Genomic DNA, 18,948 nt, shown 5'->3' on the forward strand with positions numbered 1-18,948 from the left:
GGTCGACAATTTCCCTCAGTCAAGGAAGATGGCCGTCTTTTGGAAGATCCAATACAGCAAGTCAAAAGTAGTCTCCGGCACCAGTCCCAGGGGCTTGGAATCAATCAGGCAATCAGCAACTTGGGGCAGTCAAAATGAGGCTTCAGTCCACATAAGGGATGGAGAGCCAAATAACAGGTAACCCACACCCTTTTGGAATGAGAGGGAGATGGGTAACAAGGGAGGTAAAAGTGGGCAGGATAGCTGTTACTTCTGGTGCAGGTAGACAGCTGTGTGGCCTTTTAAATATGTCACAGGCACAAGTAATGCTGATCTTTCAGTAGATACCCGGCGGGAGGCGATTTGTTTTGGGAACGCGTATGGTAAGATGGGGCCAGAATCTGACCTGACCTAGGTGCACGGTAGGTAGTTAATGAGGTCAGTGTGGCAAGATATGGCAAGAAACTTTGAGAATTCTTGTGGTGGAAATTGCTCAGAAATATTTGATGTATCTCGAAGCTGATCATACATAATTTAGATATGACCAGTTACTGATTCTGGTATTTTCAGACAAGGATGAAAATGTATGAAGAGGTTTCATGGTAATAACACTGCTGTACCAAGTTTTCAACAGTGAGCAGAGCTAATTTAGAATCACAGATTCCCTACAGTGTGGAAACAGGCCATTTGGCCCAACAAGTATTGGAACATAGAACAATACAGCACAGAACAGGCCCTTCGGCCCATGATGTTGTGCCGAATTTCCATCCTAGATTAAGCACCCATCCATGTACGTATCCAAATGCCGCTGAAAGGTCGCCAATGATTCTGACTCTACCACTCCCACGGGCAGCGCATTCCATGCCCCCACCACTCTCTGGGTAAAGAACCCACCCCTGACATCTCCCCTATACCTTCACCTTAAATGTATGTCCCCTTGTAACACTCTGTTGCACCCGGGGAAAAAGTTTCTGACTGTCTACTCTATCTATTCCTCTGATCATCTCATAAACCTCTATCAAGTCACCCCTCATCCTTCGCCATTCCAACGAGAAAAGGCCGAGAACTCTCAACCTATCCTCGTACGACCTACTCTCCATTCCAGGCAACATCCTGGTAAATCTTCTCTGCACCCTCTCCAAAGCTTCCACATCTTTCCTAAAGTGAGGCGACCAGAACTGCACACAGTACTCCAACTGTGGCCTAACCAAAGTCCTGTACAGCTGCAACATCACTTCACGACTCTTGAATTCAATCCCTCTGCTAATGAACGATAATACACCATAGGCCTTCTTACAAACTCTATCCACCTGAGTGGCAACTTTCAAAGATCTATGTACATAGACCCCAAGATCCCTCTGTTCCTCCACCTGACTAAGAACCCTACCATTAACCCTGTATTCCGCATTCTTATTTGTTCTTCCAAAATGGACAACCTCACACTTGGCAGGGTTGAACTCCATCTGCCACTCCTCAGCCCAGCTCTGCATCATATCTAAGTCCCTTTGCAAACGACAAATGCCCTCCTCACTGTCCACAACTCCACCTATCTTCGTATCATCTGCAAATTTACTGACCCACCCTTCGACTCCCTCATCCAAGTCATTAATAAAAATTACAAACAGCAGAGGACCCAGAATTGATCCCTGCGGAACTCCACTTGTAACTGGGCTCCAGGCTGAATATTTACCATCTACCACCACTCTCTGACTTTGACCGGTTAGCCAGTTTTCTATCCAATTGGCCAAATTTCCCTCTATCCCATGCCTCCTGACTTTCCGCATAAGCCTACCTTATCAAATGCCTTACTAAAATCCATGTACACTACATCCACTGCTCTACCCTCATCCACATGCTCGGTCAACTCCTCGAAGAATTCAATAAGACTTGTAAGGCAAGACCTACCCTTCACAAATCCGTGCTGGCTGTCTCTAATCAAGCAGTGTCTTTCCAGATACTCATAAATCCTATCCCTCAGTACCCTTTCCATTACTTTGCCTACCACAGAAGTAAGACTAACTAGCCTGTAATTCCCGGGGTTATCCCTATTCCCTTTTTTGAACAGGGGCACAACATTCGCTACTCTCCAGTCCCCTGGTACCACCCCCGTTGACAGTGAAGACGAGATCATTGCCAACGGTACTGCAATTTCTCTCTTGCTTCCCACATAATCCTAGGATATATGTACCCTCGTTCTCGTCATTCTCAGGTTTCTCACATACGCATAAAATGCCTTGGGGTTATCCTTGATCCTATCCGCCAAGGATTTTTCATGCCCTCTCTTAGCTCTCCTAATCCCTTTCTTCAGGTCCCTTCTGGCTATCCTGTATCCCTCCACTGCTCTGTCTGAACCCTGTTTCCTCAACCTTATGTAAGCCTCCTTCTTCCTCTTTACTAGACATTCAACCTCCCTCGTCAACCAAGGCTCCCTCACACGACCATTTCTTTCCTGCCTGATAGGTACATACATATCAAGGGCACGTTGTATCTGCTCCTTGAAAAGGTTCCACATTTCCACCACATCCTTCCCTGACAGCCTATGCTCCCAACGTATTCTCCTCAAATCCTGTCTTACAGCATCGTAATTTCCCTTCCCCCAATTGTAAAATCTACCTTGTTGTGCGCACCTATCTCTCTCCATAACCAAGGTGAAAGTCACAGAATTGTGGTCACCATCACCAAAATGTTCACCCACTAACAAGCCCATCACTTGCCCCAGTTCATTACCGAGTACCAAATCCAATATGGCCTCCCCTCTGGTTGGACAATCTACATACTGAGTTAGAAAAGCTTCCTGGACACACTGCACAAACACCGCCCCATCCGATCTACTTGATCTAAAGAGGTTCCAATCAATAATTGGGAAGTTGAAGTCACCCATGACTGTGACCCTGTGGCTTCTGCACCTTTCCAAAATCTGTTTCCCAATCTGTTTCTCCACATCTCTGCTGCTATTGGGGGGCCTATAGTAAACACCCAACAAGGTGACTGCTCCTTTCCTATTTCTGACTTCAGCCCATACTACCTCCAGAGGCAGATCCCCCTCAAACTTCCTTTCTGCAGCCATTATACCATTTCTAATTAGCAATGCCACGCCCCCTCCTTTTTTACCACCCTCCCTAATCTTACTGAAACATCTGTAACCAGGAACCTCCAACAGCCATTCCTGTCCCTCATCTATCCACGTTTCTGTGATGGCCACAACATCGTAGTCCCAGGTACTGATCCACGCCTTAAGTTCACCCACCTTATTTCTGATACTCCTTGCGTTGAAGTATACGCACTTGAGCCCATCTCTGTGTCCGCAAGTATTCCCTGTCAGTGCTACCTTCTCCACAGCCTCCCTACAGTCTTGGACATCCTGACACACAGCTAGCTTACTTGCTGGACTACAAGTCCGGATCCCATCCCCCTGCCAAATTAGTTTAAACCTCCCCGAAGAGTGCTAGCAAACCTACCCCCCAGGATATTGGTGCCCTTCTGGTTCAGGTACAACCCGTCCTGTTTGTACAGGTCGCACCTTCCCCAGAATGCAGTCCAATTGTCCAAATACCTGAAGCCCTCCCTCCTACACCATCCTTGCAGCCACGTGTTCAACTGCACTCTCTCCCTATTCCTTGCCTCACTGTCACGTGGCACCGGCAACAACCCAGAGATGACGACTGTCTGTCCCAGCTTTTAGCTTCCAGCCTAACTCCCTGAGCTCTTGAATGACCTCCCCACCCCTCTTCCTACCTATGTCGTTGGTGCCAATGTGTACCACGACTTCTGGCTGCACACCCTCCCCCTTAAGGATTCTGAAGACACGGTCCGAGACGTCTCGGACCCTGGCACCCGGGAGGCAACAAACCATCCGAGAGTCTCGCCCATGTCCACAGAACCGCCTGTCCGTCCCTCTAACTAGAGAGTCTCCTATAACGAGCGCTCTCCTCCTATTCCCCTTTCCCTTCTGAGTCTCAGAGTCCATACTGATATTCTGGAGAGGAATCCACCCAGACCCACTCCTCCATTAGTCTACATTTACCCCTAATAAACGCATCTAATCTATACATCTCTGAACACTATGGGCAGTTTGGCATGGTCAATTCACCTAACCTGCACATCTTTGGATTATTCGAGGAAACCAGAGCACCTTGAGAAAACCGACGCCAACACGGGGAGAACAAAACCTACTATATCTTCTGTTTTGAAGTGACTTTACACTTTGAATATTGGGAATGCACTTCACTTCAGGGAGAATGTTCAAACTCCACACAGTCATCAGAGGCTGGAACCGAACTCAGGTCCTGGCACTGTGAGGCAGCAGTGCTAACCACTGAGCCACTATGCCACTCTAATTTACAATTAATATGTGCAGGTTATCCAGATCATCTCTACTATTTTCAAAATTGTTAATCACATGTTCAAACCATTAATATTGGGAAGGCACAATCTTATCCACAGAACCTGTCCCTTTGTTGATTATTTCTTCCTCTTTTCTGATCATTGTCTCAAGTTGAACCTGACTTCTTGCAACCTGTTTCAAATCCCACAACTGTCCATCACAAAGACATTCATTTCCATGTTCCACACCAGGGTCACAGATGCTGATACTTCAAAGCACTTTTGTTACAATACTCCACTTCTTAAATTATTGAGGCATTGGTCTAAAATGTAACAGGAGAAGTAAGACCTATTTAGCTTCTAGCACAGGGGTTACTTCATTGAGTGGGTTAGAATCCGATCGTGAACTAGATTCCCCCTTTAAGCAGTGAAGTGCATTCCCTAGTATTCAAAGTGTGAATCATTTTCAAACAGAAGATATAGTAGCTTTTGTGGAGTTATACCAATGGCAAAAGTCTACAACCATGGGAAAGAGTATCAATGCTCCCGGCTAAAAGTTCTCATATAGGTCTAGTATGGGTCAGACCCTTTAAATTACTGCATGTGTGCTTGTGCAAAAAAAAATTACCCATGTATTCCCAAACAAAAATTAGAGGGAATGTTGTTAGTACACATACAGAATTTAAACTTAGGAAATCAGTGCTGTTCACAAGTCTGCTGCCTCTTAATTTTAATGGGCAGAAAAATCTCATGAGCCTGCCGTGTCTTCCTAAGAGGCAAACAAAGTGTTCCTTGGGTGCCTGTTTGCAAAATCTCCATCTTTGTGCAAAGTACTACTGTTCAAAGTAAAACACAAACAGTAATTTTCCAATGAAAGAAAAATGCTGCAGAAAGCAGGGAATCCAATCAAAGAACAAAGTACTGGAGAAACTCGGCAGGTGTAGCAGCATCTGAGGAGACAGAAACAGAGATGATGCTCCTCGTCAGACTCTTCTACATTGGGGCAAAGTGGGGTTTTTGAAATGGCAAGGAACTGGGATCTTGGGTCATTCTTAAGAATGGAGCATGGACGTGGTCACAAAGTCTGTGTTGGATCTCACTCAAGGAAAGGAGAATGCATTGTGAACAGCGAACACAGCAAACTGGATTGAGAATAATATAACTGCTTTATGTGGAAGGGGTATTATGTGCCTTGGACAATGAGTAGGGAGGAGGTGACTGGACGTGTTAACGGCCCAAATAAGGTAAATGTAAGGCTGTGGATGTACAAAGGAATGTGTGCATTCTTGTACACCAGACAATGACAGACAGGACCGGCAAGCAAGTAGGAAGGCAAATAGTATGTTGGCCTTAATTGCAAAAGGGCTTGCGTTCAGAAGTAGGGTTATCTTACTGCAGTTATATGGAATCCTGGTGTGACCACATTTAGAATGCTGTGCACAGTTTTGGTCTTGCTCTTTAAAAAAGGATATAATTGCCATTGAGAGAGCCCTAGGCTGATAACAATACATAGGCTGAGAGCTAGGAGATGGCAGGACTGCCCTATGAGGAGAGATGTTTCAACTGGCCCTCCATTCACTAGAGTTTAGAAGGATGAGTGGGAATCTGATTGAAATGTATAAAATTGGAACAGGGCGGGACAGATTAGATGCAGGGAGGAGTTAAGGAGTTAAGGAGCCCAGAACGAAGAGATACAATCTCAGGATACAGAGTAGACCAATTTGGACTGAGATGAAGAGAAATTTCTTCACCCAGACAGTGGTGAGCGTGAGGAATTCTGCCAAACAAAGCTTTTGGAGCAAAAGAACTGAATGCTTTCAAGAAGAAGGTAGATATAGTTCTTAGGGCTAAAGGAATCAAAGGGTATGGGGAAAAAAATGGGAACAGGGGACTGCACTGGATGACCAGCCATGGTCATACTGAATGGTGGAGCAGGTTTTAAGGGCTCACAAGCCTAGTCCTACTTCCATTATCTATGTTTCTATGTAAAATGTGGCACGGTTATGAGAAAAGATGCTGCAACAAATCTGAATAGAGCAAAGCTGTACTACTGAAACCAACAGATACTTACGTTCACTCCTTAAATAATTATTGAGAAGTTGAAAAAGTGGAAAGGTGTCCCAACAATCTGGGGGCTGAGCTTCAAGAGTTGCATCCATGTCAACAGCAAAGAGCGACCAAAATATCTCTGCATGCTCCGCCATTAGGTCAGGCCACCAGGCAAAGGCCTATGGAACAATTAGCAAATGTCAACTTAAGGCTATACAATGAGAGCTAGGCCAGACAATTGTTAGATAAAGTTAACATTTCCTATGAAATTTCTGCAAGTACCTGCATAAAAAGAAAAGTGGGGGGGCGGGGGGGGGGGGGCAGGGAATGTAAAATATTGCTCTACTCAAAAAGAACAGAAGTATATCCATATGAACACATTCTTCCCAATTTAAAACTAAATACAGATTTATGGTTTTCAGTTGTATGAGTCCAGTAATAGCTTTGGTTGGAAACACAAGATATGGATATCCCACTCTCATTGCTTTTGGTGCACTTTCCTGACTGGACATTATTGAATAAACCAGAATCATTTTATCAATACGTCATGCATAATTGTGAGTTATCTAGTGGGATAGTATTGTGTACAAAATGTGAATTAAAATTTAGTTTGTTTTTACTGTATAAGCAACCAAGTTGAGCAGCTTCCCAAGTGTTGAAGGCTGGCTGTTACAATGCTTCGGCAAGAAAAAGAGGTGGAAAGGCAAAAACTCTCATTCTGTTTCCTTCAGTTTAGCACCTTATTAGGCAGATGATTTGAACTCTGTGTAAAACACAAGTATTATGTTGGCTTGCCACTTCCATCCCTTCCAGTTTTTTCTCTCATTCCTATTGTCAAACTATCAAAAAAGTAGGTCTATGCTAGTTATCAAGACACCAACTTTTGCCATGTGCTGTACTGACTTTCCAATCCAGGAAATGGATAGGGACCAGGTAATATTGAAGTGTTTTGTTATTGACTCAGGAGAATGACAACAAGTCAGGTGTCCATTTTAATGTAGTCAAATGTCTCCGATAGAAGGTGGGAATGGAGACTGATGGTTTTACACAGGTCGTCAAAGCCTTAAAATCTTATCCTCCACGTTGCTGATGTACTTTTAAAGCATAATTGTGAAGGCCACTGGCCTTTCAAAGGCATTTGTTGACAAAGCTGTTTCTTTAACAAGGTTAGGTTGTCCTTGGGCTTTTTTTCAGAGAAGTTGTAAATGACACAGGTTCTGAAAAGTCTGAGGTTGGATGGTTTTTAGGGCCAATTTGTTTACAGCTAACTGATACTGTCTCAGGCAGAAGGCTATCAATTTTTTAAAAACTTGTATAATGAAAGGGGAGTTGCCAGTTCTCTTGTCTGAATCCAGGTAGGTGTGTGTGTGTGTGTGTGTGTGGCTGAAATGACCTGAAAGAGTCATGACCATCACATGAGGGATATGTGAAATAGGCTGGGAAGTATTAACCTAATTGTGCACGTTGTAGATGTAAGAGATGCTTCCGATTAAGCAACATCCTTAAACCACTAAAGTTGGCACAAGTTCAAAAGGAGAAAGTGAGGACTGCAGATGCTGGAGATCAGAGCCGAAAATGTGTTGCTGGAAAAGCGCAGCAGGTCAGGCAGCATCCAAGGAACAGGAGAAGCGATGTTTCGGGCACTTTTCCAGCAACACATTTTCAGACAAGTTCAAAAGGAGATTGAAAGCTTGCTCCAAGATGAATTACAGTGACTGGTGCTCATCCATAGTCATGGTGCCAAAACCAGATGGTACTCAGCGGTTATGTGTGGTCTACTACAAAGGTTACAAAGACTGATGCATATCTGGAAGAGTGAATTGAGCAAGTCCGACAAGCAATTTATACTTCTAAGTTGGACTTGCTCAGCAGATACTGGCAAGTGCCTATGTCAGAAAGAGTAATGGCAATTTCAGCTTTTGTAATGCCAAATGGACTGTATCAGTTTAAAGTCATGCCATTTGGCATAACATATACGCCAGCCATATTTCAGAGACTAACCAATAAGGTCATTGCTGGATTACCTAACTGTGTCATTTATATAGATGATCAGGTGATTTTTATTCACACATGGAAAGAACATTTACAATATTTATCAGACTTGTTTGATCAACTTCGGAAGGCAGGCTTGGTAATAAACCTGGCTAAACCTGAATTTGCCAAAGCCTAAGTCACCTTGCTGGGCCACGTTAACGGACACATAAAAATGGCCCCACAGGATGCAAAAAGGTCATTTGGGAGTTTCCCATATCATTGACAAAATGGTTCCTGGGATTGAGTGGATTTTACCAAAAATTTGTATCAAAGTTTAGCAGTGTGGCTGCTCCACTCACTGAATTGCTGAAGAAAGGCAAGAAGTTTCAGTGGACAGCGGACTGTCAGAAAGCATTTAACAGCCTGAAAGCTGTGTTAACCACTGCTGTAGTATTAGCCACACCTAATTATGTAAAGCCATGCAAGGTGGCTATCGATGCAAGTGATGTGGGTGTTGGATCAGTTCCCTTGCAAGATGATGAGAAGATAGAAAGACCTAACGGGCATTTCTTTAGGAAGTTGAATATTCATCGGCAGAAATTTTCAATGGTTGAGAAGGAGACTTTGAGCTTGGTGTTGGCGTTACAACATTTCAATGTTTATGTTACCAGTAATGTATCTGAGACATTCATATACACTGATCATAACCCATTGAAGTTTGTGGAGAAATTTAAGGACAAAAATACCAGACTGTTTAGATGGAGCTTGTTGTTCCAGCCATTCACTTTAAAAATTGTGCATGCGGCAGGACGAGAAAATGTGATTGGTGACGCATTGTCGAGACTCAAATGAGAAATGAAGGCGTTCGGGTGGCAGGAGTACAGACTGAAGCAGAATGTAGCTGTGCATGTTTGCATATTAATAGTGAATATAATATATATGCGTGTTTTGGAGTACTAACTAATTTTTTAAGGGGTTTTAAAAATGAAGCCTTCTTTGGATATTGATGGTTCTCTTTTTTAAGGGGGGAGGTATGATACACCTGTTTCTTTAACAAGGGTAGGTTGTCTTTGGGTTTTCTTTCAGAGAGGTTATAAATGATACAAGTTCCGAAAAGTCTGAGGTTGGATAGATGTTAGAGCCAATTTGTTTATAGTTAACAGATATTACCTCAGGTAGAGGGCTTTCGAGTTTAAAAAGGACACTTGCATAATGAAAATGGAGGGGCCAGTTCTCTCAGTTCAGCTGTTCTGTGGTCTGGGGTGTATGTGTGTGTGTGTGTGTGTGTGTGTGTGTGTGCGTGTTTGTTTGTGTGTAAAAGGCTGCTGGATGCTCTCTCTCTCTCTCTGTCTCCAACTTCATTTCTGCAAGAACTTGTGTTTCATTATACCTTTTGTCCCACCGGGTGTTTATGGGTATTATTGCATGTATTTTGGAACAGTATCATTAAATTAGGATAGTCTGTTGGGTTTTTGGATCGGATAAGTTATTTGATATTCTGTTCTGTGTGTTTCATTCAGTAATCTTGTAAATAAATTCTGTTTTGTTTAAAAACTAAGTGGTTTGATCAGCTGATTCTTTCCTGGAATATCCACTGTACATCTGCTTAAAGCAACTAGCAAAGTTAGGGTCAGGGCTATCTTCTTGAAATGTTTTATGGGGTCTGGCCTGGTCCACAACAGATTACTGGAGAAGAATGCAAATTTTACTCTTCTTAACCTGTGCATTTTGTTACAATTAGTGTAATTAATCATGTTTAAAGATTTATCTGATTTCAGAGTTGTTTAAAGGATCTCTGTTTATTCACATTAAAGGGTCTCTAAACACAGCACTTAGAGACAAATTAAGATTCTATTTTGGTCAGTTGAGTTCAAGATACAAATGGAACCACAAATAGGCAAAAAATGAAGCAATGGTGAAGCTCAGATTCTGATCAGGAAAGTTAAGGCAAATTGGAAGAAATGCAAAATTTTCTACCATAGTAGATTTTTGTGCAAATAGCTCTCTTACAAAATTAAGGGAAGGCTCTAAAAGTTTTAGTATTGATCTTTTTTCACATGCTGAAATATCAGAGGCAAGCAATGAGCTTCATATACATAAAGGGTAGTGCACATGAATAAGGCCAGCGGCCAGTGAACTGACAATCAATCATTTCCTCTTTCCCTACCATTTAATGTTGTCTGTGAATCCTAGTTTTAATAATGAAATGCTGATAGCCTGTGAAGAAATTGGGTAAGGGGAGAAAGAAGCAGGAATGATAATGTGGGGGATAGAATGCAGATTCATGCTTGTAAATAAAATCTGAAAATGGGACCCTTACTCATTAATAAACATTGTTATTCAGAAAAAAGGATCTTGCCTATGTAGCAACCCACTACACATTTTGGAATCAGATTTCATTTACAAACAAAACAACAAAAACTCAAATTAAACTTTAGCTATTTTTCACATGTGAAGTACATGCCAATTTCAATCCAAAAATGAAAGAAAAATTAATGGCTCAGTTAAAATAGTTTCAATGAAATATACTTTACTGTGATTAAAACACATTCAAGATTTTAGCCCTGGGACTTTCCGCTTCCATATTGTAAAGTCAAGGGAAAAAGGAGATATGAAGATTATTTCCCTGCTCTGATATCGATCTTTTAAATGATTAGAAACAATGCATGCCTCTTCAATGGTAGCAAATGTTAAGAAACGCCCAATGATAGAATGCACCCCCCCCCATCCCCGGTCACATACCTCTCTTCCCTTTAGGAATCCGCATGTATGAAAGTGTTCATTGAATAGGAAAGAAAAGAATCCAAACATTTAAATACAAGTTAATGACTTAATTTGAATATAACATCATTTTTCTGGAATTACAGGTGACCCTTTATTGACCAATGTCGCATTTGCCTCTTCCTCACTCTCCACCCAAAGTCCAGACATTAATCCATCTGTTCAAAACTTTGAGATGAGGCTTCACAAATACAAATTTTGTGCAGAGTAGCACTTCACAGTACAGCCATAATTCAATTAACCCTGTACCTATTTCCTGTAAAATGCACTGTTAAATCAGTTATATTCTGCTGTCAGTATATGGAAAGGAGGTGTTAACAACAAAGAAATGTAATTAATATTTTCCATTAATACTACTGATATTTGCTGATTACTTTTACAGTTTCAATTAAATAAAAAAAATCCTTCTTGACATTGTCACAATTTAACATTTTCCAATAGTAATTATTGCATAATAGAAAACTGAAATATAGGCAATTTCATTAATCTTGGTTTAAGAGTCAAGGTTCTTTATACAGAACTGGTATTGATAAGAGATAACAGACGATACTCCGACCAGAATTCAGATTACCTGATGTATCATAAGTCAACATCTCTCTAAAATGAATAGCAAACAACAATTTCAAAATATAGTCTGTCTCACACTGTAACATGTCCTGATATTAGTATTGTTAAAGAGTGAACAACTTATTATAATAATGTTCTGTGTGTGCAGATTTTGTATATTCCAAAAATAATTAACCTTGCTCGTTTCTAATCTAATTCACATTTACTTTTTTTTTGTCTTCAAATTGCAGTCAATCATTTTTGCCATTTAAATTCAAAGATAAATGTAACATAAATATGAATCAGATTAGCAACAAACTAGGCTAATTATTTCAGGAGTATAAACATCGTCTCCTTTTAAATGTATGTAGCAAATGTCAAATTTATAATTCTTTCATAAAGCACATTAACTGAATAGAATATTTTAGATGTTCATTATTAATTACTTTCATTTATACTGATATGTAGACACAAGGTGAGGTAGAATAAAGACTGCTCACAACTTCCAACATGTTCGATGTTAGGGTAAAATGGTCAATGTTTTTGAATGATTGTCAAAACGTAGAAACATAGGAGCAACAGCATACTATTCAGGCCCTCAAGCTTGCTCCCCAATCCTAGATCATGACTGATCATCCAGCTCAATGTTATTTTCTTTCTCTGTCCACATATCCTTTGATGTCAATAATATTGACGAATCTCAGTCTTGAATACATTCAATGTCTGAACTTCCACTGCCCTCCAGGATAGAGAATTCTGAAGATTCACCATACGCGGAATAAATCTCATCTCAATCCCTCTATTTTGTGACTGTATCCCCTGGTTCTAGATGCCCAACAATGAAGAAAGTTCTTCCTGCATCTACACTGTGATGTCCTTTCAGAGTTTAGTATGTTTTAATGAGATTACCTTATGTTTTTCTAAACTCTGGAGAATATAAGCCCTTTGGCCAATTGTGCCTGCACCAGCTCGTTCAATGCTCATTAAAGTATCAGGCGTCAGGGAATCAGAGCAGAAAACAGATATATTACCCACAGCCCATATGTTCTACTCTTGCTTTCTAAACTCCTGTCTGGGACTTTATTAAAAGCCTTCTCAAAATCCAAATACACCACACCCACTGAATCCACATTTTTAACTCTGCTGGTAACATTTTCAAAAACATTCCAAGATGTTTGTCAAACGTGATCTCTCTTTCATAAAGCCACATTGGCCCTGCCCAATAACATCATTATTTTCTGCTTGAACTCTAATCACACCTTTTATTATGGATTCTAATATCTTCCCAAATAATGATGTTAGACTAAAAGGTCTGCATTTTCCCATTTGCTCTCCTCCTTTTTCAAATGGTGAGAATATATATGCAACTTTGTAATCTGCAGGTTTATTTTGGATTAGATTAAATCCCCTACAGTATGGAAACAGGCCCTTCGACCCAACAAGTCCATACCAACCCTCTGAAGAGTAACCCACTCAGATCCATTCCCCTACCCTATATTTACCCCTGACTAAAGCACCGAATACAATGGGCAATTTAGCATGGCTAATTCACCTGACCTGTAAATCTTTGGATTGTGGGAGGAAACCCACGCAGACACAAACAGTACGTGCAAACTCTACATAGTTGCCAGAGGTGGGAATCGAACCCCGGGTCCCTGGCATTGTGAGGTAGCAGTGCTAACCACTGAGCCACTGTGCCACCCGTCAGACTAGATAACAGACTAGAATCTATAGAATTTGGAAACATGATTAACTTCATTATCTCTATAGCCAATATTCCAGGGTAAAGATTACTGGTTCCCAGGAATTTATCAACTTCCATTAATTTATCGAGTACTACCTTTTCATTCTGCTAATTTCTTTCAGTTTCTCATTCTCATTATCTGATCCCTTAATTCTGTATTTTCCTCAAAGATTTCTTATAACTTCCTGTCCTCACAAAGCCAGACACAAATTCATTGCTTAACATCCCTTTCATTTCTCTATCTCCCATAATACATGTTCCTGTTTCTGCATGTAATGGACCCATTTTGTCTTTAGCTAATCTTTTTCCTTTTTGTACAAACATACAAATTTTTACAATCTATTTAATGTTCTTAGCCAGTTTACATTCATATTCTCATCTCTCCCCTTTATTCAGTTTCTTGATTCTCCTTTGCTAAATTCTATAATGCTCCCAATCCTCAGGTATATTACTTTTTTTGGTAACTTTATAAGCCTCCAGCTTTGATCTAATACTATCTCTAAACTCCTTCGTTACCCATGAATGACTCATATTGCCTTTTTTGTGCCTTTGCAGAATATATGTTTGCTGTTTAAATTTTAGGGAAAAATTCATTAATGATTCATTAATTAATTTGAATTCAATTCCAAATTTCTACTGATAACCCCCAACAGCAATTTTCTATAGAAAGTGTGCCTGATTATATTTCTCTTGAAGAACCACAAATAACTTTATATTGACAAAACTGCCGTCAATGTTTTGTAGTGGTTGTTATATCACATAGCAACCAGCAATGAAATTAACCTGTTTTATTTTAAGAGTACAATGTTTCCAGGACACCAGGAGAATTGTTTTATATGGAATATTTAATTATTTCTGAAAATTACTCAAATAGCACAGTAGACCATTTGACAAAATAAAACGTTCTTTTGTTGCACTGATAGAACATAGACTGTGTGTGCAAGTCCTTGTATCACTCTCCTTCCCACCTGATTGGCATTTAAATCATTGCCTTTCCTCAAGTACTATCTTTTCAAAGCCATCATCACATGCTTTTTCATAAACCACACAATCGTAGCTCCTCAGCCATTGCAATATTTCTTCCATCTCTTTCAGAAATTATATAATCATAGCCCCTCAGTTTTGCAATAATTGTTCCATTTCCAAAATCCTTGAACATGTGATTATCTCCCAAATATATGCCCATCTTGCCCCCATCTCTATGTTTGAATCTATCCGGTGAGATTTCTACCATTGTTACCACCTTCAGGCAAATGGACATCATGCTCAGAAACTCAACTGGACTTTTCCCAATTTAAATTACTGCTTAAAAACTACTTTCTTAAAAGCTTTTTTTTTGTCACCCCTTCTGCTATCTGTTTTGACTGAAATCCAAATTTTGCTTGGTCTGTGAAGTGATCTCGGACAATATTTGTACAGTAAAGAAACATCTATTAACAAGTTACTGTCATTGTATGACTGGAATCTGATTTAGGATTTGAATGCTGATAACTGAGCAAGTTTTCTTTAAAAGCACATACATGGGATATCAGTCAGACTAATTCATTTATAATAGAATCCGACCACAGCATGCTCCAAAAATGAACAAAATTATTAATCTCTAACACATCAAGACATCCAGATTTCCAACCCTTTATGTACCGGTATGCAGGATAAATGCATTCACAAAATCAACAAGCTCAAACTTGATCTTAAATCGATTTAACAAGAGTGATAAAAAGAGAAAAATGCTCACGTGAATCATAGGTTGAAAGGAGGAGGGATTATCTGACACAAATACAATGTTAAAAAAAGAGATCACACAAGCTGAGAGGCCTGGGAAACATGCATAGTGACTGAATTTAAGAAGATATAAAAAAAACTACTTTAGTCCCATTCAGTTAAAAGGCAAGCAGAGGAAATATACACAAAATCCAGTGGAAACTAAGGAAGATCATAAAATAATTAATATTCTGAATGATTATTTCTTTTAGATATTCAGAAAGACAGACACAAGGAGCAGATCCCTGTCCCAACAGAAATAAGTGCCAAAAAATTAAAACATTGATATAAATAAGATGGAATTCCTGAGTAAACTTAAACAGCTAAACTACATAAGTCAGTATTTAGTTCAGAGTACTGTCTTTGAATATGGACAGCAGAGTGGCCTGTTTGTGATGGATTGGAATTTGGGGCATCCCTGGGTGGTATCCAATAATTCTCTCCTACTTGTTGTCCATAATCAAAGGAGGGAAAATAATGGACATAAACGTTTCAGTAGCACAACTATTTCATAAAATGTGATTAGTGATCGGGAGGAAGTTTGAAGTGTCTCTGTAGAATAATAAGCTATTAGACACAAACCAACATTGATTCAGAAGAGAAAGACTATGCTTGAACAAGCCCCCCAACTATTTTGATGAACTAACAAAGCAAGTGAAATGAAAAGTCCTTTGATTTGGATTTGAGCAGCTTTTTGACAAAGTCTCCCAAAAAAGTCTTTAGTCAAATTCAAAGTTGTGGCAGGCAGGCTGGGGTGGGGGAATAATTCAGATAAAACAGTTCAGAAATTTCAGACAATGTGTTGCAACAAATAAATATGAATTAATATAAACTGGAATTTCAACACCAGCTGAAGGGACATCTATCTGGGCACTTTATCATTCTCTGGACTCAACTTCACATTTAACAATTTGAAAACATTATCTTTCATTCTGATTCATATTTTGATATGTTAAATCCTGTTTTTCATGTCTTTGCATTAGGGCAGAGTGTCGAGTATTCTGTCATTCACACTCACTCTGGACAAATGCTCTTTGGCCTTTGTTCCATCACATCTTTCTCATTCAATCGCTTTCACCACTGACCCTATCCCAGAACTTCTCTTTGATCTTAGTATTAGTCCCTTGCTCCTCCTTTCAAGCTATCATTTGTTTAGTTCTGTAGAAGAGTCATGGTTGACCTAATGTGTACCTGTTACTCTTTCCACCTAAGCAAAAAAATCCCAAAGAACTGTGGATGCTGGAAATCAGAAACAAAATCAGGAATTGCTAGGAACACTCAGCAGGTCTGGCAGCATCTTTGAAGAGAGAAAGGAGAGCTAACGTTTCGGGGCCAATGTTTACCAGCAATTTCTGATTTTGTTTGCTCTTTCCATTTGGGAGCTGAGTATTTCTAGCATTTTCTGCTTATAGATCGTATATCCAAGTTGTGGCTCTTAAAATTTGCTGACAGCTGCTCCTTAAATCTTTGCATCTCTATAACAAATGCAATATATATTTGAGAAGAATCAACTGAACCACTTAAAGTGAAAACTGTGTCGACATGACCATCATAGCAGTAGAAGAGATGTTTAATGATGATTAGTGCAATTTTATTTATCTTTTTAAACAGAGCAATGAACAAAGAAACTACAAATAAAAGTAAGCAATTCAGATCTTAAGCTTGCTCTGCCATTCAATGTGATCATGCCATTTTCCTGCTTTCTCCTCAGACCCTTTGATGCCTTCAAAATGCAAAACATATCAATCTCTTTTTAGATATACTCAGTGACTTGGCCTCCACAAGCTTTTGTGGTACAGAGTTCTGGAATTCTAGAAATGAAGAGATCTTTCCTCATCTCAGTCTTAAATGCCCTACCCTGTATCCTGAGACAATCCCCCCCAGTTCTGGACCTCCTAACCAGGGAAAGCATCTAGAATATTCCAGGCCAGAAGAACGTTATACATTTCAAGCAGATCCTGTCTCTAAAATCTAGTGAAAACCGACCTAGTTTTATTCGATAAATACATGTGGATGCAAAAGTTCTGTACATCACAAGTATCAAGACAGCTTGCAAACTGGATATATTGTTGCTGTGAAGAAAGCACATAGGTAAAAAGATTGATTAATGCTAGAGACAGCCACTTTAATAAGAATTAATGGATTTAAATCAAACTCAGAAACTATGATTAGTACATTGAAAGGTTAACAGGCACCTAGGATGGTTTGAATTGTTACCATGCCACGTGAACTTAAAGACTGGCTCTCCATCATAGAAACCAGCCGACGTTCATTTTCATTAAAATCAATGGGAACCAAAGAAAAAAAATGATGTAGGCAGTGCCAAGTTGGCAATCTAGCCCAAGGCTTCAACTTGTTCTAAAGGAAAACTTGTTTGAGTATGAGCAATATTCAGATGGCAAATCTTAAGGCCCTTGGTCAGTTACATGCCCGTTTTACTGAGTAAAAACAACCCACCTCTGAATGGTGTTCCTCATTCTGTTGAAGTACCTCAATACATAGTTCGGCCAGTCGAATCACATCTTCCAATCTTCTGGCAGGAGCTCTTTGGCTCAAGGTCTCTATTGTTGTTAAATGAAAATTATTTCAGTCCATCTGTTTATAGATGTATAATATGCTAGAGCAAGAATAACTTCAATGTAAAACTGCACAAGGAACAGCAAGCTATTAATGAATCACAGTATTGTTTTAATTTGCATGGAAACACAAGGAATTTTAGTACAATAAACAAAAAGCTGCTTGTTTATTTGGATGTCCTGGAGGGTTGGACAACATTGCCATGTAATCTTCAGTGCTGACAATGCACTCACTAAGTCTCCTTCTTCCAAATCTAATTTCTCCAATACCTAGGATAGGATAAGCAGTTGCAGGGGTACATCACCATCTGCAAGTTCTCTACCAAGCACATAACACCGTGACTTTGGAACTATAATCTCTGTTCCTTAACTATCACTGATCCCAAAACCTGGAACTCTCCTCTGAACAGTACTGTAGGTATACTGACACCTGATGATGTGCCTTAATTTCCTATTTCGAGGTGGGTCATGGGAGTCAGGAAAATTCATTATCTTGGAATGAAGCAAAATATTTAAGGATATGGTCCTATTGATTGGCAATAGAAATGTTTCTCCTGAGGTGCAGGTTGGCTGTGGGTCTCGCAAAGTAGAATACATAGCAGAGTAGATGAATCAGTCTGGAAGGGCAGTTCTGATCCATTTGTGTGCACTGCCGTAATACTGCAAAATGCATCTAACATTCTATTGGTCCCATATGGTCACCCCAGTACCTTTTCTGCGCTTTCTTTTTATTCTTTTTTTTATTAAATCTAGTCTGAAGCAGAAAGAAGCATTAAAGCACAGATTTGTGGCAGCAAAAGGAAATGAAGAATGTAGCTTGGAGAGTTTGGCTGAAAATGCACTGACATACTTTTGCTGCTCCTTTGAAATAGGAAGTTGGATTCAGGGAGTAGGGAGCCTGAAAGGTCCCAGGCTCCTCTATTAAGCAACACCCTGAATGAACTCCCAGCAGCAAATATAGTCCTTGCACAACCCTCTTCTATGGAAGGGCATGTCAGGACTGTAAAGTTTTAGCTCAAGAGGAAAAGGGAAGCATCTTGAGATAATCAATTTACATCCCTTGCATATATACTTCCCAATGACAAAAGTATTTATCCTTCACAGAAATTTCCCAAGAAACACAACAAACATTCATCATAAATGTCTTCTATCTCCCTACTATCGGAATGGATTTCTGGAGGTTACATTCTATCTCCTGTGAAACTCCTTTACTAT

At 40.0% G+C, this 18,948-nt stretch overlaps 1 protein-coding gene across 13 annotated transcripts in view; it reads right to left on the reverse strand.

Moving 5' to 3' along the window:
- The window catches only part of LOC140458187 (calcium-dependent secretion activator 2-like), a 746,655-nt gene that overhangs the window by 156,019 nt on the left and 571,688 nt on the right, over positions 1-18,948 (reverse strand). For all 13 annotated transcript variants that reach the window (XM_072552408.1, XM_072552415.1, XM_072552410.1 and 10 more), the window contains 2 exons: positions 17,615-17,718; positions 6,374-6,530 (listed from right to left, as the gene is read on the reverse strand). In XM_072552408.1, coding sequence (XP_072408509.1) covers positions 6,374-6,530; positions 17,615-17,718 — 261 coding nt within the window. The remainder of the gene's footprint in view (positions 1-6,373; positions 6,531-17,614; positions 17,719-18,948) is intronic.

The sequence above is a fragment of the Chiloscyllium punctatum genome, chromosome 32 (genome assembly GCF_047496795.1).
Source record: "Chiloscyllium punctatum isolate Juve2018m chromosome 32, sChiPun1.3, whole genome shotgun sequence".
Taxonomy (NCBI): Eukaryota; Metazoa; Chordata; class Chondrichthyes; order Orectolobiformes; family Hemiscylliidae; genus Chiloscyllium; species Chiloscyllium punctatum.